This window comes from Dromaius novaehollandiae, chromosome 19 (assembly GCF_036370855.1).
Source record: "Dromaius novaehollandiae isolate bDroNov1 chromosome 19, bDroNov1.hap1, whole genome shotgun sequence".
In the NCBI taxonomy this organism is placed as follows: Eukaryota; Metazoa; Chordata; class Aves; order Casuariiformes; family Dromaiidae; genus Dromaius; species Dromaius novaehollandiae.
In genome coordinates, this window is record NC_088116.1 from 3,191,150 (window position 1) to 3,213,424 (window position 22,275).

Below are 22,275 nucleotides of genomic sequence, written 5' to 3' on the forward strand. Positions count from 1 at the left end.
TAAACTTTTTTGCAAAAAGCATAGTAAAAAACATTCAGAAAAACTTTCAATTTCAGAACATGAAGGAAAAGCAAAGTAAGTTCTGAGGTAACACCAGAGGCCTGGGGTAAACCTTTCCTTGAATCCCTAGGGCAAAGGACATCTGACAGGTTTGGAGGCATAGCACAGATCAATTTGATGCAGCTTGAGAGATTTGTACCAGGGCTAATGTCTGTAGAATTCAAAGAGGTTGGTGGGGGGGGGGGTTGATTTTTTTTTCTTTTTTTTACCATTGCTCTTTCTCTGCTCCATCTATTAGACTTCATAGTATTTAGTCATCTTCTGTAACCTCAACGCCTACTGCAGTCTCTCATGCAACATAAATATACTACCTGTCTATAAACTTCTAATTTTATTATGCATTTTCATTTCAGATGATCGCAACATGATTTTAATGCTTGTATTTAAAACTTAAAAAACAAAAAATACACACAACCCCCCCACCACCTTTATTCAAGAACTCCACCTATTAGATTATATGCCATGCTCTCACCAAAGGAAGTCTATGACACCGCACAGAGCAGAACCAGATTGCTCAAATCACAGATATCTCAACAGCAAACATCCTTCCTCTGCTAAGGATATGACAACCCCCAGGAGCTTTACTATAATGTATACTAATATTATATTTGCACATAAAGTATAATTTATCAGCCCTTAATTCTTACATTTAACCTAAAAAACAGCTGCTCCTTCTTTTACATCAACACAGACATAAGAAAGCATTTGTTCTTTTGAGATCATTTCTATATGTAAATTCTGAACAGGTTTCTGCTTAGTTAATTAAGTTGCCTGACTACATCGCATGCTAGGAATATTGCTTATTTCACTATAGAAAACAAATTAAGAGGTAATACTTATTTTTGAGAGAAGCATTATTTTCAAAACTGCGCCAATAGTTTTGAGATCTACTGTATCTAAAAGAGCAAATACAAATCTGTATTAACGTCAAGATCCTTCAAATGAAGGTATTTATCAAAGTTTTTTTTTTTTTTTTAATTTACTTGGTAGCCAGCTTCTATAAGAAGCATTGTAATCTCACTACTGTTATCTCTTATAAATAATGACTCACTACGTCCTTGTATATAACAATGTTTTACATGTCACAGCACAAAAAGCAGAGAACAAATTAGCACGGAAAATAAATTTATCTTGCTGAGCAGAACTGTATGCATCTAATCAGAGCAGTAAGATTTAATGAACAACTACTGCAAGGCAACAGTTTAAGTCTGTGAACTCTGAAATGGTTTTAAAAAATATGCATAAAAAGAACTACCATTTACTTACAGTGTGTGACTCCAGCGAGGGTTTGATAGAAGGTAGGGGTATCGCTATCATCAGTGAGTGTCACATACACACCTCCAGACAACAGCCAACGAGAAAATGTGAAAGCATCTTTGTTGTGTAATAGCCAAATCCTGAACTTCTCATAGTTTACCTTTTCACCCTATGAGAAAAATGAGTAGTGAGCTGTTTTTCTCCCCTTTCTAAGTATCAGTAAACAAGAACCATCCAGCTGTATGAACAAGAGGTGGGACAGTCTCCTATAAAAATAAGTACTAAAATAATTTTTGTGAGGCCATGCTTGTTTTTCCAATTTTACCCTGAACTATAGCACCGGGAGGGAAATTAGACTCCTCTGAGACTCTCTACATTTCAACCACCTACTCAATGTGGCCTTTGGGAAGTTATTTACCCTGAACCTGCGGCTAAGAGGATTATGAGAAAAATGGTTACTTACAACTCGCAATAACAGGGGTTATTTTTTATGAATTTAAATTTATTATGACTGATGCTCTTATGTCCCAAACAACAGGCGCTATAAAATCATAAACATTCTGTTATATCTGTGCAAGTGTACAAACACCTAATATAAAAATTCAGATTTGTGACTAATCATACCATTAGTTATTCAATGCAGCAGCATATAAAACTTTTCCCCTCTATCAACCATAAAACATCTTGAAAAGTATATGTCAACATGACATTCACAGTATCTCCTAATTCAGTCTCTCTTGCTGCTTGTCTCACATGGAACTGTGTGTTCAGAAATATATAAAAATTCAGATTTCACAGAGTTCAAATGCTGGAGAGGCTGTTTAAACCATTTAGTTGAATGGTTTTCAAGCTGTGGCCATGAAACCACAGAGATCAACAGACTTATTTTTACAGGACCCACAAAACTAACTAAAATAAACCAAGACTATTATCAATAGACAAACTCATTACAGAAGGGCCCTAATATCGGTGGGAAATAAACAAGGGTTGCAAACTATAAAAGGTTTCAAGTCATTGACTGGTTAAACCTCCCTAAAATCACAGACTATAAAACTTTATTGAATTACACCTTTACAGAATCCAGTAATTTGCTTTGGGCTATAGCCTATCTGGAACTGCCAATTGGAGAAAACTGAAAATCCGCCACTTCCTTTTCAGGTTGCTCAAATGGTTAATCACCATCACTGTTAATATGTTTACTTCATATTCCAATTAAAATGGACTGTTTCAGGTTCCAGATCCTAGTTTTTATGCTTTTCCCTAAGATTAAAGGGTATTCTAATATTGTATTTTTCTCTGATAAATACATGCAGATACTGTAATCAAGTCACTTTCTGACCCGCCTCTTAGTAATAAACAGAGGAAACTCTTTGTGCTTGTTGTTAGTTTTGCAGCCCTGTATCATTTTGGGGAACTTTCCCTACACCTTCTTGTATTACAAATGTGGTACAAAAGTTAATCTAAGCATGTCAGAAATAAAGAGAACTATAATAGAAGATTGACCAAACAAATATCAGGAGGGAATATCCTTTTAGAACACCCAGTTTCAAAAAACCTGCATCTGAACTGCTACACATTTACTATGATATCAGCATAGAAATATAGGGTGATGGAAATGGAAAAATAAAAGGTTTGGTGTTTCTTTTCTATGGGTCTTAGATAATAACATGTTTTAAATGTTTTACAAAGGTTCATCAGCAAGATTCAAATTGGCAAAATTCACTATCTCTTTATCTGTTTTCCTTTAAGTACATGCAAGCAAGCAATTTGCCAGTCCCCACCATTACTTGATAAAGTCATACAAATTAAATGAGAACAGAGTTTTTAATTTCTACTCTATTGTAAAATTTACACATACAATCCAGAAAAATTAAGATGCCTTAAAAATGCCTTGGTAATTCTTGGTAAACAACTCTCCAAGCTATGAAGCATCTGGAACCATCACAGACCTAGTGAAATCCGCATAGCTCCAAACCATAAAGCCTCCAGATGTGGAAGCTTCAATCTATAGCTAAATCTTTGTGTGTTACTTGTTACACTTCTGGTTTTGAAATCACAATACCTATATTCAGTAATACACTTACAAAACTTCCTCACATGCAGATCACTGTCTTTCAAAATCTGTTAACACACACAAACTGTAGAATTACCAGTTAATATCTAGAGGGATTTTATTTTTAATGCTTTGGGACAAAGTAGTTTATTTTCCACAGTTCACTCAATCAATTATTTAGAATAAAAAAATAAGTACTCAACCTAGCTGGGGAGGGAAGGGGGCTGTCAACAAAATAAATCAGAATCAAAACAAAACCCATCAAAATTACAGGTTTTATCAGGAGGCAGCCTTCATTAATAATTGACAGAGAAGAACGACTCCCTAACCTTCCAAACAGAGAAGAAAGGTAGAATTTATGAACATGATTCATTTGTTTCTCCATTGTAAAACCTGAGGGTTGTGCTACTCACTCATTTGTCTTTAATTAAATTGAACTCGGTAGCAGAACACAGGGCAGACTAACCCACTGGATATATGCAACAAAAAAATGGTAAAAATGCCCCAATACTTACAGTTACTAATCACACACTTCCACATGCTAGTAATTCAAGGAAGTCGGGATGGAGTCTACATTGGTATTCCATCTTCAACTTAATCTGTATAAACCCACACTACTCATGAGAGCAAGAGTCCTACCCTCTTCCTCCCAGCACTGTTCTGATCCCTTCTCTTCTGTGATTGCAGTCACGTTAGTGCAGCCATGTGGCAAAACAGAGCTGGCTGAAAAATAACCTAGAGGATTAGGAGTTACAGAAAAAGAGGTTACTTTTCAGCCAGATCAGTTTCCCAGTCCAGCTGATCAAGGAGTCACACGAATGCTTGAGCCAGCACAAGGGAAATGAATGACAGTGAGGAAAAGGGTAAGACAACCCTTGGACTTTGCAAGATTTGCAGGATTTAACCAATTATGGAAATACCACGTAAGTAAAATCAAATCCACTACCAAATGAACAGAGAAGTAAAACGTAGCCTAAAATGTATTTTTTCATTTCTATAGCAATTTAGATCAGACACAAGATGATTTTTTTACTACCTTCCATTCTACCTTTCCTCCACTTTTTTCCACTGTTTTTTTGAAAACGGAGCAAGAACTGTGCTGTGTTTCTCTGAGATTCTCTGCTGCTCCAATTGATTAGAGAAACAAGGAAGATGAGAGACAGGACGGCTTTGGATTGGAGGGGGCGGGGGGAACCACACATTTCAAGCAAGCAACTACAGCAACACAGATATCACTAGTGAATTTGTTTCCTGTGTTTCAGAAACAAGAGGGAGACAAAGCCAGATATATTTTAAAGCTCATATTTCTAGTTGAGTACATGCAATAATTCTGCAGGAAAGAATAAAAGTCCCTATAAACATCATCCTTGAAAGCATAAACTCATCTGCCATATAGCAGGAAGGAAGGCCTTCCTGCAGCAGGAACATAAAACTTTCTCACTATCCAGCAATGGCTTAGTATGATTAACAGGCCAGCAAATCCTGCTGAGAGGGTTATTACACTATTTTCATTTTAAAAGAAAATCAATATAGAGCATTTTCTTGAAAAGGAAAATGGTATCAAGTAACATAGATACTTCTCTTCCGAAACAGCTTCATAAAGTATTTCTAAATTTCTTGGACAGTATGCGATTAACTTTTAGTGCATAATTCATCACGCCATACTGATGGGAAATTATAAATAGGAAACACTAAAGTGGGTCAGCTCCAGAAACTGGACTGCAGTACACAAGTGATTTGAGGTTTCAGCCAAGAATGAAGAATGTAATCATTGCCTATGAAGCCATCATAACAACACCACCAGAATAAATGAGTCTGCCTCAGCCAATGCCTTTTACGTGTCTTCTAGCATAAGGTTATCTTCAATACAGTACAATAAAATTTAAGGTAATCAAGTACTCTGAAACCCACAAATGAAGCTGCTTCTTCTCAAACAGCTTTTCCAGTGGAACGTGTAAAGCCTAGATTTTGGTGGTCTATACTCCTCTGACAACAGGAATTGAATCAAACGAACCTGACAATTCATCAGGATCACTATTGGCAAAGAAGCATCAGGGAACATTTAAATGTAACATAGCCCATTTTAGCGGAGGACTTCATTGAGCTTCAAAGATTACATCTCTCAACCAACCTAAAGCATAAATACATACTGTAGCTCCTGTCAGGCAAAATGAGACAGAAGTTACAAAGCTTTTTCTGTTGAATGCAACAAATCAATGAGGTAACTGGAAACAGCAAAGTGTGCTCAAACTAAGGCTCCTGAACCAAACATCTATTTAAAGACTATTACACTTACCACTAGTGGGTTCTGCTTGAATTTAAAAATTAGAGAGATGGCTTTCGCACATAAAGTACAAAGTTTTACACATGAAACTTAAGGTTTGGTATAGGTTAAGAGACCATGAGGAAAAAAGACTATTCACAATGGCAGTAGTCAAACATTTGAAAAGGTTGCCCAGAGAGGGTGTGAAATCTCCATCCTTGGAGATATTCAGAATTTGACTGGGCAAGGCCCTGAGTACTCTGCTGTAGATGGGCCTGGCTTTTAGCGAGAGGTTGGACCAGAGACATCCAGAGGTCATTTCCAACCTATTTCATTTTAGGACTGTATTCCAAAACTCCTATTTTTAAACAACAACAACTGCTGGTAGGCTTTCTTATTGCCGGTGAGCAGATTTTCTTTCTCCTCTCAGACCTGTGTTCAAGATTTCTTTCCTGATTGCAATAAAATGTCCACAATAATCAAGAAAATCCCCTTAGCAATATTAATTTTTAAATATGATAACATAGTTAACCTTAGGAAATGGTATCTTTCAAACTACCATACTAAGTAAAGCAGCATGGAGAGCACCTACATTTATATACAAAGTTGCTATTCACATCAATGCAAATCACATATGATATAAGATAAAAACCTCTAAACTTACACTCTGTTTGAACGAGACCAATTTGCATGCATAGGACAAAGGAAAACAAACTGCCCAAAATAATAGTAATCTTCAATTTTTGTAAATGCAGCAGGATAAAACCTTTATGAAATACCTCAGAAAAACATTTCTTGAGCGATTCTGGGACTTTCCCATCAACCACATGCAGCATCTTCTCCATCTCTTCACGGACAACATAACTCCCAGATTCATTAGAAAAAAGACTGAAAATGTCTGGGGAAGAAGAGAAATGTTTAAGCAGCCACAGTAGTTACATTTTTCAAACATTAAGTTTAAACTGGCTGAAAAGGCCAAAAACTATGCAATGACTAAAGCACTAGAAACTTTTAGATTCGTTCAACTCCAATACAGCTCAAAGTTTAGGTTGAGAAATATTTCCTTTTTCTTTTACCATTACCCACTAATCAAAAGGAAAGCAAATTCGGATTAACAAGACGACGAAACAACGCAAGTCAGTAGGCAGATGCTTTCACTCATTTTGAAAAACATCAGTGCTATTCTCCTTTCTCTGCCCACATGCGATGCTCAACAGTCTTTCTGTAGGATCTTAACATTTACGCTCATGATGAAATATCAGATATTCCACTTTGAGTACAGGAAACTAAAATGCATTGAATTTCAAGATATATAGCTAATAATGTCTTAAAATGATACTACATTGGCAACCCTTTATGCTCTGATTACATACAAAAATAGTTACCGAGTATATCACAATATAAGCTTGCTTCAAGAAAATGTCTTTTACACACTCTATACACTTGTAAGTTACGCTACTTACATTTTGCTTTCTCTTCCTCTCTGCCTCTTGTAAGTAGAACTAATCCCACTATCAAGTTATTGAAGTGCAGCCCTTTGGATATTCCTCCAAATGAACAGTAGATAACCTAGGAGAACGGAACAGGAAAGTTAGCAAGTCTTTAACTGGGAACAGACATGGGGAGAACAGAGATGACAACACTGAAAGCAACAAGTTATCCTGGGGCTTTATTTTACAATCGTTTTCTGGGTTTGTCGTCTCACATTCAACTAAACATGCTGTCAAAACTAAATTGTGTTACATCTGCATTCGCTTTCCCTGTACCTATAATCCTAAACCAGTTTTTAGGATACACTAAAATTCAGGAGAGAAATTTCAGTCTTATTTGTTAAGAGGCAGATACTTTTCATAAATAACAATGTAAAAGAAATTATTACAATCCTTCAATGAAAACATTTTCTTGCTTATTCACAGGTGCCATTTCATCATTTTCCCAGTAAGTTTCATTACTTGCTTATAATCCTGATATTTTTACCTTCAGATATGTAAGCATCCATGACAGAAAACATGCACACATAAGAGAACATGAAATAAATCACTAAGACAAGAATTATTACACACAAAGATTTCCCCTTTTTAGAATAAAATTAATATAGATCTCTTGGGCACAGTTAGGAAACAGAAAACAATGCAGCACAGTTCAATGAAGAGACTGATGCCTTAACTTGGAGGCGGGATAAAACAAAAGGTTGATCTTGTTTCATTCAGAACAAGGCATCACAGAAGGGCTCTGACTGTCCAGTTTTTACAGCACAAAACCTACCAATGTACTAGACCCCCTCAAAAACAGCAGAATTCAGATCAAAAACCTGCTGGGTATGTCCAGTGAACACTTTAAGCATTAAATTACCTCTGAAAAACAAAGGAATAATCTGAAACTAGATTAAAACAATCAAAACTATATTTAACTACAATAGAGTTTTGTACGCCTCCGAAGAGAAAAGACTGCAGACACACACACTGGAAGAATATGAAGTACCTACATTTGGGCTTATTTGCAAACTTCTGTGATTAACACACACAAGGAAATTAGCAATTCTGCAGTTTCATTTTGTTTTTAGTATTTTCCAGCTTCTTCCCCCCCCATTCATTGCTAATTTAAACATATATAAAAACAATCATTCCTTTTATTTATTTATTTACTTCTATTCCTATCTTCTTATACGAAAACAAGCATTCCTTTTTTTTCTTCCTATTCTTTTTTTCCTACACGAAAACAAGCATTCATGTAGCAGGACTATGGATGAAATCAGGGAGCCAACTTGGATTCGAACTAACCATTTCTGTTACTGGGTTTCGCTAACACAGTTCACTGAAAGTGGGTGACTTCAGGGTAGAAACAAGTAGCTAAGGTTAAACTAACTGTGCAACTAGTACAAAATAACTGATGTAAAATAAATGGCATTTCAATTGCAAAAGAACATCTAGATCCTACCATAACGATGTAGGACATTTTGCTTAATCAAGGGCAATCTTTTATCAATTTGGCCTCTCAAAGGGGTCAGACAGCACAACATTACAACAAAGTGTAGTACAAAGGAAACCAATTCTCGACAGGCTGAAAGCCCTTTGCAAAATTAAAGTTCCATGTCTCCCAAACCAAGACAGACAAAAGTATCGTATCATTCACACAGGTCTATATGCCAGCAGGCTGTATGCCAAAGACCTGATGGGCATCAATAATTGTTACTCTAATTATAAGCCAAGAAATCTGTTAAGTACTTCAGCAGAATTTGTGCCTTCTACACTGATGAAGCAAAATTTAAGTCTACATTTGTTGTAAAAAATTTTCTCTCTCTCAAAACAAACAGCTGAAGACTGGTGCAATAACACCACAGTGAGGCTTTTACGAGATGTCAGTAAGGTAAGTGACACAAGCAGAAAGATTCGGGGGCTAAGAGGCCCCTCTGCCTATACCCTCCAGTAACAGCAGCGTCCATGCTGCCACCAGAATCCTCACTCTTACAGCACAAGTAAAGAAAGGGTGGAAGAGAGAGCCGAATACCAGAGTCATGTGAGTGAGTCATCAGCTCTTACCATCTCAGGTAGTTTTCCATCTCAAGTAAAAATTAAGGCAGGACTGGGCGCGAGCAAAGACAGCTGTGGGCCCGTCAAGGGCACTGCGATGGATAGATCTGGCTAAGCCACATAGTATTGTGGTGGCAAAAACAAGAAAAAGAAATACCTGAGACAAAATAGCTACATTATGTTAACTACTCTAACTGCCCTTTATGCTTTGCTTGTAACAAGCTGTGGAAAATCTACCAGTGTTGCCATTCCGTCAACAGGACGCAGAGTAGCAGAATTCATTGCAGCACGTGCTCTAGATCACCTAAAGAGCATCAGGCAACTAGGTAGAAAAAAATTCCAAAGTCTTGCTCACATGAGTACCATCACAATTACTACCAGACCTAACAGCAAATCTGACAGATTCCTTGGAAACACTTACCCAGATACGGTTTTGTGGGTTACCTTAGGTTTGTCCTCTCCCGGTCTATCCAACAAGCTACTGCTTTCATTAGTATATACTTAGACTATTACAAGATATCTGAAGGCAAGTAAATTTAAATTAGGCTTATAATACAGAAGGATCTCATTCTAGGAAAGACATTATTTAGACCCACGATTTCATTCTGCTATGCTTAAGACATAGCACTGCCCAAATGGATTAACTTCCCACAGGATGTTCAGATCATCCTCTTCTATTACTTCAGTTTAATCTATTACAAATGCTGAGGGGCTAAATTACTAGCACTAAATTTGTGCTCTGTTTGGACACAGTGATTGTATATGTTTCACGGACAATGTCATGGCAGAGATTTGAATTCCACACTTTCTCCTTCTAATCATTCTGATTTCACAAGATGCCTTCAAGGCTACACTATGTATGTAAGTGATTTTCCTTCAGTCATGCAAATAAATAATTTAAACACTGGAATCATAAGTGTTTTAAAAATATACAGCTCAGCGGCCAGCTGAACACTACAGTTTAGGTCTTAATATAATTACTTTTGATCTAAAAAAACACTAGCAGCACAAAATGGGATAGAATTCTTATATTTCACATTAATGGAACTTCCATGACCAAAAAAAAAAAGATACAGGAGTAAATGAAACAGTGAAATCACTGTTTTCCCCATCACAACTTATAATAAAAGATGATCTTTTCTGACATGTTATCCTTCATGGATAACTAAAGAGTATAATCACATGTTTTCTTTTCTATTTAAAAAAATGGTGATTTTACTAAAATTATATAGCACACAGAGTTTGGAAAAAGAAGTCGTCACAGGACTCAGTTTCTAATTAGTTGCAGTGGTATAATTTTAGAAGAATTTATGTTGATTTAAATAAGTCTTAATTTCCAGTAATGTAAATGAAGATGGCATTCTCCGTCTCTTCAGGCTTCCAGACTTCTTGACTAACATTGTTTCTCCCCATAAACTCAAGAGTGGAACTGGTAAAAACAAACGTATAGCAATACTCAGCAATTCAATACAACTCCTAGCATTTAAGCTTAACCCATTGATGGGATTGAGACAAGGTGCCAGACTGTACTGGATGAGTTAGGTACAGACATTTTATATTCTGCTGACTATGAATAAAAATGAAAACTTCAGAGAATTTAAAAATAGACAGCTTGGAGCAGCAAATCACCATAAAAAGATTTGGCAGAGCTTGTCGCAGAATCACAGAATGGTTGAGGTTGGAAGGGACCTCTGGAGATCACCTAGTCCAACCCCCCTGCTCAAGCAGAGTCACCTAGAGCACGCTGCCCAGGATCCTGTCCAGACGGATTTTGAACCTGTTCCAGCGCTCAGTCACCCTCACAGGAAAAAAGTTCTTCCTTATGTTCAGATGGAACTTCCTGTGTTTCAGATTGTGTCCATTGCCTCTCATCCCATCACTTCGCACCACTGAAGAGAGTCTGGCCTCATTCGCTGTACACCCTCCACCTGCTGTCCACCAAAAATTAAGTGTCTTCGCTTCTCTTCACAGAATTTACAATATTCAAGCTCACAGACAGAGCTAATACACTGGCTAAATACGAATACTAGAAGTTCACCATAATTTGTACTAAAATTTTGAGATGACAATGTCCCCAAATGGTGAGATAGTATCAGAAAACAATCGTGACTCTTCCATTAATTTCACTTCACCTACTGGAACCTGAGAACCAAGAATTAAAATAGATAATCATCACCAAAACTGTCTCCTTAAGCACAGATTTATTAAAACAGTAGAAGGTAACTAGTAGACAGCATTTGAAAACCCATAGTTTCTATTCCCGACCACAAAGTCCATATCATTCAAAGCAGTAAGTTAATCCTTAACATTGGAATAAAACGATACAAAAGTACAAATGAATTTAATGTAAAATTCCAGACATTTTAAATTATTTCAAACCAATCGTATGTAGCGCAGGACACACTTTTGCTTTTATCGTAAGGGCTACTAATAGTAAAAGCATCCAGATAACACATATAGAAATTAATAGTCCTGCTTTAAGCTATGGGCAAATCACACACTTTCTTTTAATCTGATAGGTGCTAATATATATTGCAGTATTTCCTGTTAAGTGCTTGAACATCCACATAAATCAAACTGTCAACTGTATTACAGAAGCAAGTAAGATCGTCGTCTTTGTTAACACTTGGGAGAAAAAAGAACAAAGAAAAGATTCAGCTTAGGAAAGGAACCTTCTACATTCACAGACAAAACAGCTATTCCCCATAGTAAGTCTTCAAACTACACAAGGAAATAATATCACTGGAATATATTTCACACTGTTAAACCTTTTGCATTGCATACTTCACTACTCACATTATCTAAATAAAACTGGAAGGCTTGTATGCTGCCTGTGAGGTCAATAACGCTCAAGATACCAGAAATAGAAGCTGTGATTAGAAGTGACATGGAGCAAAATATCATTTGAAAGGTCTGGCTAGTCTTATTCTTTCTCTAGCAACGGTATTTTAAATCCTTTCTCAAATCAGAGGCAACTTTATGAAAGAAAATATTTTTCTAAACATGAATGTGCGCAGGATGGTATTACTACTTTATTTTATATATACAATATTTATACCCATGTAACATATTTCATTTCTGGATATATTCCAGTTCATTTATATGTTTACTATAAATAAAATTAGTTTTAAGAGCTTGTAAAGATTATTCTGTACAATTCAAAAGCAAAAAAAAATTCTGCAGAAAACAAAGCAAAAGCCAACAGAATCTCAGACAAACCAGCAGCATGTGTATCTCCACAGTAAATAAAGTCCTCTATAAGGGCTATATATAGCATTAACCATTCCCAACCTTTCACTTCCCCGAATCTACATATGGATATTTAGGTGTACTTCAAAGTCATCTATCACCTATTACTTGGGTTTGAGCCAGCAGCTTAGTCAAGCACATGAGTGACAGCCCATACCCATGTCTGGCACATTATCCTCAGACAGAGGATTTACACTGTTATACTGAATGAAAAATGGAAAGAAATTAAATTAGCTGTGTACCTAAATAGGCATGTTTTCGTGTGCACATTTGCAGATGTACTTTATCAACTGCAAATACATCCCCAGGAAAAACAAAAACCAAAAAACAGTTAAGTACACAGGAGGTTACCTCAGCAACTTTTGGAGGAACTCCATCACCAAGAACTTCTCTGATGAAGCACTGTTGGGTCATATAATACGAGAGTCCACAAGTTCTCTTGAAAGCATCTTTCAGTCGCTTTAGCTCTATGTCTGTAACTGGGGAGGGAGAGACATTTATTCAATAAAGGTGCAATAGCTCAAGGATACTCAAATCCTATACACTTAATATTTAACTTCACAATAAAAAGATTAGAAAAAATGCCTGATTTCACTTAACTAGTGGAAAAATCTGACTATTGGAAAATGAGATCTAATAATCTAATCTTCCAAAATGAGAGAAGTCAAGTAGAACTAAAGTTAGCATCAAGGATTACAACAGTTCACTGCATAAGTTTTCTCCGACTACAATAGCATATTATAATGCCTGTTCCAAATTAAACACCATTATCATGCAAAAGGAAAGTAAGCTAGTTTTACATTCAATTTTACATTGCATATAGGCCAGACAAATGATTTGTAACCAACGGTGGTGAACATTTACTAAGAGCGGCTCCAAAAGAATGCTTCAAGCACTTTTATCCAGCAAGCAGTCTACTTTGTTGTAGAAAAAAATATTGAATCGCCACTTACAGGTTCGTAAGACAGTACAGTGAAGCATGAATTTAAATACTATAGCTAAATTTTAGACTAAATATATTTCTTCACCTTTCTTGCACAGCTAAAAACTGATTACCAGCTACAGCCTTTTCAAACTTGCTTACAAACTGTATAAATGAAAAGTTGGAAGTAATCTCCTTTACGGAAGCTCATGAGCTTCCTGAAAAGCAATCCCTGCATCATATTTTACAAGCATATAGAAACTTTCTAACAACGTGCCCCAGAGGCTCAGAGTAAGGAAAGGAACCGCATTATTTCCACATGCATAAAGTATACATTCAAGTATCCCACCGAACAAAATCTAAGTGCTTTATGAAAAGCAAGTTGCAGAAAATAACACACTATGTCCTGGATCACACCGTAAAAAGAGCTATTTACTATCCAGAAGCCTAAAGAAATTATGCTGTACTTGATAGCTATTTCACTGTATTTATAGTAAGACAATTCTCATTCCCTTGAAGCAAGCAGCCAGACAGAAAACACACTGACGTCCAAAAGCGTGTCAAGCTTTCTGTCAGCCACATTAAAACAGGACACCTCGGAACTTCACACAGCACTGAGACTTTTACATTTCAGTTAATTCATTCATCAGAAGAGAAAATGGTTCCTAAAAAATAAACCATGTTGAAACATTCCTAATTCTAATCCTAGTCAAAGTTTACACAGACTAGTAACTTAACTTCACAAGTCTGTAAAAATCAGACTTGGGCTGTGGGTTTTTTCTTCCCCAAATTTTGTTATAGGGGAAAAAAGATTTCATGGATCTAAGATATAAACTGAAAGTGTGACCTGGATTGCACTGGTGCTGTCAATAAGCACGGATTTGGCAAAAGACATACCCAAGATATTACCATCAAATATCTTGTTTTGATAAAATAAACAAAGTTCAATTATATGGCAGAAGAATGCCGGTATAATACAGTTACCTGGCATATATGGTGTTTAAATGTCATCATTTCATATTAACATCTGTACATACACTCATTTCCTTTCACTATGCCCTTAAATGTGATGCTTTAACAAATGCTAGCACACTTTGTTAGGCACACCAATTAGTTTTCTTCCGAGAACTTCCTTAGCTAATTGGAAACAGACTCTCAGACATGATATTTACAGTTTTAAGTGACATTCTCCACCCACCCACCCCCAAGCTCTTCTGAATTAAGGAAACGGGAAGCAAAATAAAGATTCTGCAAAGTAAGTGACCCTCGAGCCTCAGCCTTTCTCGTAGACATGTGGAGGAAATTAACAGGAGAGTGCTTCACATCAGAGGGTGACTTCACCTGGTCTCCCCCCCTTACCCACAACATAACTGCAATAACCTTCAGTCGAGAGGGACAAAACACTACCACATAACGCTTAATAAAGTAAAAACCTAAGATTTCTAAGGGGACAAAAGTAGGGAAGCTACTGGCTTCAGTATTTTGGCAAATAAAGCACACAACCTAGGTCCTAGTCAAAAGCTAAGCAACAGTTCTTTGATGAAAACTTTTTTTTTTAATTTCTTAGGTTTTTATTATGTGCACACACACGTATTTTCAATTAAAAACAGACTCAGGATTCTGTCTTTACTCTCCCATTCTGCTAAAGTTTTTTGAACTCCTCACCAATCCAAACTGCTTTGTGGTCATTCAGCAAAAAAGTTGACACACAAAGTCTTAACTAACCAGATGCTTAAGGCTTTACACATTATAATAGACTTTGAAGTAACCTAATTGTTGGTTACTGCAACATAAATTTTAAACATGCACAACACAGCCACTGCATATAGCATCATATCATTATCAGTTTTCTTATATAATTCAAATTATACAAGTTGAACACTATTTCAGGTTTAGTTTCCTGACTGCACAGAAAATTCAGACTTTTCATAAAAATTATTCATATTATGTTGGTGAATCTGAATACCAAGTGGTTTTTCTTCTGTTGTTTTTGTTAAACAGAAGTTTGTATACTTACAGTTATTAGTAAAAGATCAGAATTTAATCAAAGCTGAAGTTGTACAGAAAGTTCTGTGGGACTTTTCCCCTCATTGACTTCTCAGTTATCTTTCCTCTCCCCAAAAGCTTTTCAGTCATAAAAGAGGAAAAACAAAACAAAACAAAAATCTCAAAGATATCTCAGTACATATCCAGAACAATTTTAGCAGCTTTCATAATATAATAAGCTGTAGTGAAACCTGAACAATTACATACTTTAGGCCTGTTTCCATCTGCACATTTAACTGTAGGAGTGTGCTCTGATAAGAGCCACATAATTGAGCCTTCTGATTAAGAACAAAATCTCAGGATTTTTTTCAGAGATTTAATTTCCTTTCTTTTGTCTGCAGAAGTTTTCTTTTTTTTCCCCCTTCCCTCTCCTTACAACAGTCCTAACACGATCAGAATATGTTTCAACTTAGGACCACAGTTTCTTTCCACTAGCAAACAAAATTAATAGTAGCATTTATCTTATTACCTATGTATTAGGAATAATAATTAAAAACAAACAAAAGAAACCCGCCTCTAGCATTCATTTCCGACTACTCATTTTGCATCTCCTATTCCCAGTGCTTACAGTTTTTCCGCAGCCGGCGGCACCAGGGTGGGGAGCAGGGAAGGGGCTCTGCTCGCAGGGGCTCTGCACACCCGCACGGCAGTGCTGCAGCCGCCCGGACAAACCCAGGCGTTTCTGGCCACAGCCCTTTCACACAACTCCAGCTACTTTCCAGCTGCTGTCACTGGTGTTCCCAGTTACTGCAACAGCAACAGAACTGCTCAATAGCAACACAGGTACAGTCTTGCTGAGCTATACTTGTGCACTATTTTCTTTCTCTGATTAATTGAAAAATACAATACCCCACAGTCATGTAAAACTTCCAGTTACGCTTCTAATGGAAAATTTTATTTATCCAATAAATGTGAACTGACTATACACAATGTGCTAGAATTGGTGATTTTAGTCAGCCAAGTACTTTCACATTCATGAAATTTATTGATCACGCCTTTACGAGATTTATCTGTATTAGTAGAAATTAAAGCAATTTGTAATTTGGCAACCTAAACTGTAGCCCATACTGGTACTCGAGGAGTCTTTTATATACCACCTTACATCCTTAAGTGCTTAATAAGTTACAGGTTTCTAGGAGTCACTGAAATGCAACTACCTCTCTGGAGACAGAACTGCTTATAGCAATATTTTCTGTGCTAAACTTTAGTGTAACAAAGAACAGTGAATTAATTTAACCTTGGTAGATTTGCTGTTTTGCAGTTTCACAAGACAGAGACCTTTACGCAAATAGGTAGCACTGTATCATTATATCTGTTTTATTGTGCTGCATATTTAAGCAACCAACAGAGTCTGAGGTACTCGACCTCAGCACAACACTTACTCAACTACAACTCATTTAAACTAAACTAAAATCGACCTTCAATGTGATTTTCAGGCACCTAGATGAGCTGGTAGCCGACTAGCACACCTCGCTATCATTTTCCTCTTACATAAACGGGACAGCGTTCCATACTCCGGACTCCACTTCCCCACTGCTCTCAATGCCGCAGGCTTTCCATGCTGCTAGGAGGAGTTAAGGCCCTTCCCAACGCTGGCTAAATCCTCTGTTTCCCACAACCAAATTTCTATTTAACATTCTTTAGCTTATAGTAAAGACCACACTGGAGTCCTGCTGAAGGATGAGGTTGGGGGGGAGAAGGTGGGGAAGAAGGGGACTACTCAACCAATATTACTAACACCTTCAGAAGAACTGCCAGTATATCACCTAATAAAAGACTGCAAGTTGATACTGCTAGTGTATGTTTAACTTCAAAGGCAAGTCATTAGTGCTAGAGATCACTTAATATTACTGTTTTCATGCAGAAACTACAAAACAGGTCAGAGAATTGCAAGCAAGATAATTATTTCCATTCCTTCCCAGAGACGCATTAAAATGAATAATGTAGGCCATTTGAAATCATCTGCAAAGCCCTATAAAAATAAGTTCTTTATACATTTAGATCCAGACACATGCAAGTACTATTGAAACAAGCAGAGTGGAAAACAAAGATGTTATCAATGTTTGCTAAGTCTGGAAGACAAATAAAATATTTGAGTGCAAAACTCTGAAGTGCCAATCATTTGGCAGAGTGGTAGAACAAGATGGCCTGCAGAGAGGAAATAAAACTAAGTCTTAACTTATATTAGTAAGTTGCTTCTGGAAATATTACTTTCATAATAATAATAATAATAATATTACTTTCATAATAATAATAATAATAAACTGAAACACATACCCACCAATATAATAATAATAATAAACTGAAACACATACCCACAAGCTACCTTTTCTCTCTCAATTCCACAGATCCTTATGTTGAATAGGTGGTACAACTAAGATCAAAGATGTTACTTGCTACGAGCTTTTCTCTGTTAACCGGCAGATGTCAACCTCAGCCCTCAGCTTCCAGACAACAATCACTAATCACACTTAGTTGTATTCACTGGTGATATCTTTCTTTATTTCTATCTCTTTTTAGAGGGAGGAAGCAGGAAATAAAGAGAAGAAAAAGTGTAGAGGAAGAATTTTAAGACTATTTTCTTCCTTTTTTCAACCAAAGACTTAAGAGGCTCATTAAATGCTTGCTCAGTGATTGACCGACACTTGCCCAGTCGATCAACTTTACAAATGAATTAAAGAAGCATCTGTTAAAAACAATAATAAACAACATATAAAGAGGTATTTGAGTGGTAGCAAACATCAAACCATGGAGATAACTACATTTATGCCTAAGGGTAGGATTAAAAGTAACAACCCTATTTCATCATGGGTTCCTTCATGAAGTACATTCATGTTTTCCAAAGGCATAGTCCAACTAAATACTTTTTTAAAAAAAGTCATCTATAAATACGTAAGAAAAGACTGTTCACAAGCCACTTTCGTTATACATTCACACAGACACCACTCTTTCAGATATACTGTTGCTGCACTCATAACCTGACAGTGGAAAAAAACAGAAACACCTAAGACTTTCCAAAATAAGCTTACGATAGCCAACACAGCAAAAACTTTCTCCACATTGTACCTACCAAAAACGCATGGCACAACCTCAGTATTATTGCAGCAAAAGCAATGTAGCTAAGTGACTGGAAATGCACACCTAATTCCTGACACATCGTAAGACGTTTGCTTCTATATTCTTGAAGTTCTAATTCAAAATAATAAAAAGTTTCAACAGTTAAATACTGTATTCTGTTTCTTAAAATTGTATCTGACTCAGTCAGCTGCATACAAAAGTAATATTTTATTAAAAGGAAGCCTGCTTCCAAATGACATTATTGAAACAAACGGTCTTTTCCACAAACGGAAAAGTCACAGACTGTGCCACTCTATCTAGGCAGCTTTACTAATCAAAACCTTCTTAATGCTACTTTTGCTGGATGGTTTCCAAAAGTGTGAAAGCCAGTTTAACAAAAGATTAGTGCTGCATCCCACTCTCCAGGGAATACCTGAGCTCCAGTTTGTTTAATAAAGTTTAAACGAAACCACGCAACCTCAGCTAAAAATTTCACTCCAACCTACAGTAATTGTAACAAACCTCCAGTTCATCCAATTGCTGAAGATATTTTTAGTCTAATGGTGTTACTTAAACCTAATGCTGTTTATATAGACTTACAATTCTACTTTTCTTTTTTAAACTAACAAGTGTCCAGCTAGCGATTTGTGTAACACCTCCCAAGAGCAACTGTGCAATAAAACAATCCCATGCTGGTACTCGCTCTCTTTCCCCTGCTTTCACTCCACATATTTATCACCAAGCCATCTTGGAGTTTTCCTTTTAGAATAAAACTATAGCTCAAACTATTCAAGCCCAGATGCCCAACTCTAGACGTTTAAATCCACATTCAGCCACCTATACAGAATTGGCCTGAATTTCAGAGTGGATCCCATCTAGCAATGTCACTGGTGGGAATGGGAGGTGCAGGAAAACTCCCTCTGAAAATATAAACTGATTTTATGTAGAAGCCTAATGTTAGATACCCATGTGTGGGACGTTATATCTAATACACTATTCAAAAAAGCAAGGCACAGAACACAGCTGAAGTTACTGCTCTCCTCCTCATCCTACTTAAAATCTTAACAGGAGTGCATAAAATCAAGGTTAATAGCGTGAAGAGCCTAAGACAAATTCTGCAACATTTACATTTGCTCAACTACTCTAATTTTTAAAGTTTATTTTGTATTAAAAAAAATAGCCCAAATAAAACAAACAAGTAATTTACTTATCACAGAACGTTTGTCTTCAGGCAACAGATACTACAGACTGGGCAAGCAAAACGTGCAACGTTGAAGCAATATTGTTAGAAGTATCTTAAGTTATGTTTAACTAAACTAAGCTAGAGGAAATCAACCCCTACAGTACAGCTTTAGCAAGTTTTGCAGACATGTACTCTATTAATCTTAGAAGCTTTTTTCTTTCCACATCCTGTAACGCTAATGCCACCTCCACCTTCTTTTCTTTATCTTGGAAAGTTTTAAAACGCATTGTGAGTAATAACTGGTTAAACATTCAGCACAACCTCTATCGCTTCAAGAGAAAGGGCATACTACAAAGCATACGCCAATTTTGTACAACAAACACCTTTGCAAAACTTAACAAGCTGGAGAGCAAATACCTATTTCAGCAAAAGTTGCTCTGATGTTACAGACTGTTAGTAAACCTTCTTTATTAGGAGTCATCATAAAAATATGATTATGCAACTAAATACGCCTAATAATATTTGCTTATTCATTGTGTGGAAACAGAGCTAGAAATTAATTATATTAAAGCCGATTCATCACTACTGGAAGTACCTACATTACATAATCTATCATAGTTTCTTAAAGTAGAGAATGATGAGTTTAACCTAATATATCTACAAATCAGCTCAATAGTATATTTCATTCTAACAATATAAGTACTTGAAATCTGCCTAAAAAATTAATGATGCAGCAGTTGGAAAAATAGAGGTCAAGAATATAAGAACTGCCATTCACCCCAGCTTCTGCTGGGCACCAGTAACCAACCTGCACCTAAAGCGAGACCAACAGCCCACCTTTCACCACCACCTTTCAGCATATGGCTGCTCTCCGGTTCCCTCGCAAAGAAGTTCAAAGGTTTACAGACACATTGAGGAGGAGCAACACCAAAGTTTAAGAGCAACCCTTGCTGCTTAAGGTGCAACAGTTCACACTTGAATTGTAAGAATCATAAGAAATTAATATTAAGGGGGGGAAGCTTCTCTAAAGGTTAAAAGAAATGGTTAGTCAGGCTTAAAGGATTTGTCAGTGCTTATATAGCATAATTACTTGCCACCTTGCCTATGACATATGCAGTGAGAGTGAGCACCACAAATGCATCTTAAATTTGTATTTAATATTTATTAGGAAAGCCAGGACCAGCCACCAACAATATCTTCCTTTACAATGCTTCTTCCCCTATCTTCAAAATCCAAACAAAATCGTTTAAAATGCCGTGGGGCAAAATTCAAAAGTTGTTGAAGCCTTCAAAAGCATATGGTTGTCTGTTCAAGAAAGGGACAGGAATAAAACCACAGCATTTGAACCCATTACTCTAACATTGCCTTTCTGAGACACCCAGGCAAGAGGCACTTAACCTCTCTATGTCTTAACTGTCTCAACACTAAAATGAATATAAATTCTGTTCTACATAAAATGGATGTTTGATAAAGATTCATACAATTCCCAAATATTCTGAGATACTCTGTACAAGTACTATAACCTATTACTAAGGAGCTGCTTTAATTACCGAAAAGGACTGAATCCCAGTGATTTAACTGAGACTACGTGGAGTCAATCTGCCATGGCTACTATCAACCTACAGCCAATTAACATAATCTATAATAAACTGGACACAGAAACAATGCATCTGTTTTCTTTCCTTTGTTTTATAAAAAGAAAGGAGAGACTGCTGAAGACAGATCATCGAGTTGGTAACCTCTGATTACAGCAGAATCACAGAAGCTACAGGCAAATCATCATTTATTAGCATGAGTAGCAGTAACAGCGCCAAAAGGCTGATAAGGTCTTTATATATCAAAACCTCCAATACTTTAATTTCTTCTCATGTTGTCAACTTAAGTATTTATTCTTGTTTACAGGTGACCATTAAAAATAAATAAATCTATGTAGCAGATCACAACATATCAGCAGTGCTGAAAAATCAAACAGGAAACTAGATTACTACATAAGCAGGAGGAAAAAACAGAGAGGATAAAAAGTTCAGTTAAGGTGAGGGGTCAAGAAACTTTGAGCTCATTTGACTGAAGTATCTAAAAATAAATCTAGTAGGGCTAGTGCTTTTGCTCCATAACTGTAAGCTTCAAAATGTTCACAATACTATACAAAAGGGGAAAATAACCTGAATTCCTAAAGTCATTACTGGATAAAAAACAGCTTGCTATGTCAATGTCTTTAAAAAAAAAAAAAAAAAAAAAAAAAGCAATAATTTGCAACCATCAGCATTACATGGCATTCATTCTTTACTAAAAATAGCCAAAACTGATTTTTAATATAAATAGACATCTTGATCATCATTCAGAAAGCAAACAAAATTCACCTACCTCAGGCTCTTCCTGACTTCGAGCTCTGGTTTTAATAATTCTAATATTTTGATTTTTAAGTGACAATTTTACAGGTTCAATATCAAACTCACAGGGCATATAATTCTCTAACCAGACAATTATCTTCCCTGTAATCACTTGCTCACTATTCCCCCAGGAATCTTCATCCTAGTTATACACGAAAATTTTATTACTTTTTTTCATTAGTCTTTATTGTGACTCAATTGCTGTGGTTATGAAGTTGTCAAGAACCAAATCAATTACTGAAAAGCTTCAAAGAGGTAAAAGGTG

General features: G+C 36.4%; 1 protein-coding gene across 5 annotated transcripts in view; it reads right to left on the reverse strand.

Annotated features, from left to right (window-relative positions):
• Positions 1-22,275, reverse strand: part of USP32 (ubiquitin specific peptidase 32) — an 86,360-nt gene that overhangs the window by 47,917 nt on the left and 16,168 nt on the right. For 4 of the 5 annotated variants that reach the window (XM_026107405.2, XM_064523125.1, XM_064523123.1 and 1 more), the window contains exons 2-5: positions 12,764-12,891; positions 7,097-7,202; positions 6,413-6,531; positions 1,327-1,486 (exon numbers count right to left, since the gene is read on the reverse strand). In XM_026107405.2, coding sequence (XP_025963190.1) covers positions 1,327-1,486; positions 6,413-6,531; positions 7,097-7,202; positions 12,764-12,826 — 448 coding nt within the window. In that variant the 5' untranslated portion in view covers positions 12,827-12,891. Of the gene's footprint in view, positions 1-1,326; positions 1,487-6,412; positions 6,532-7,096; positions 7,203-12,763; positions 12,892-15,351; positions 15,453-22,275 lie in introns of those variants that run through there. The other variant, XM_026107400.2, reaches the window with a different exon arrangement.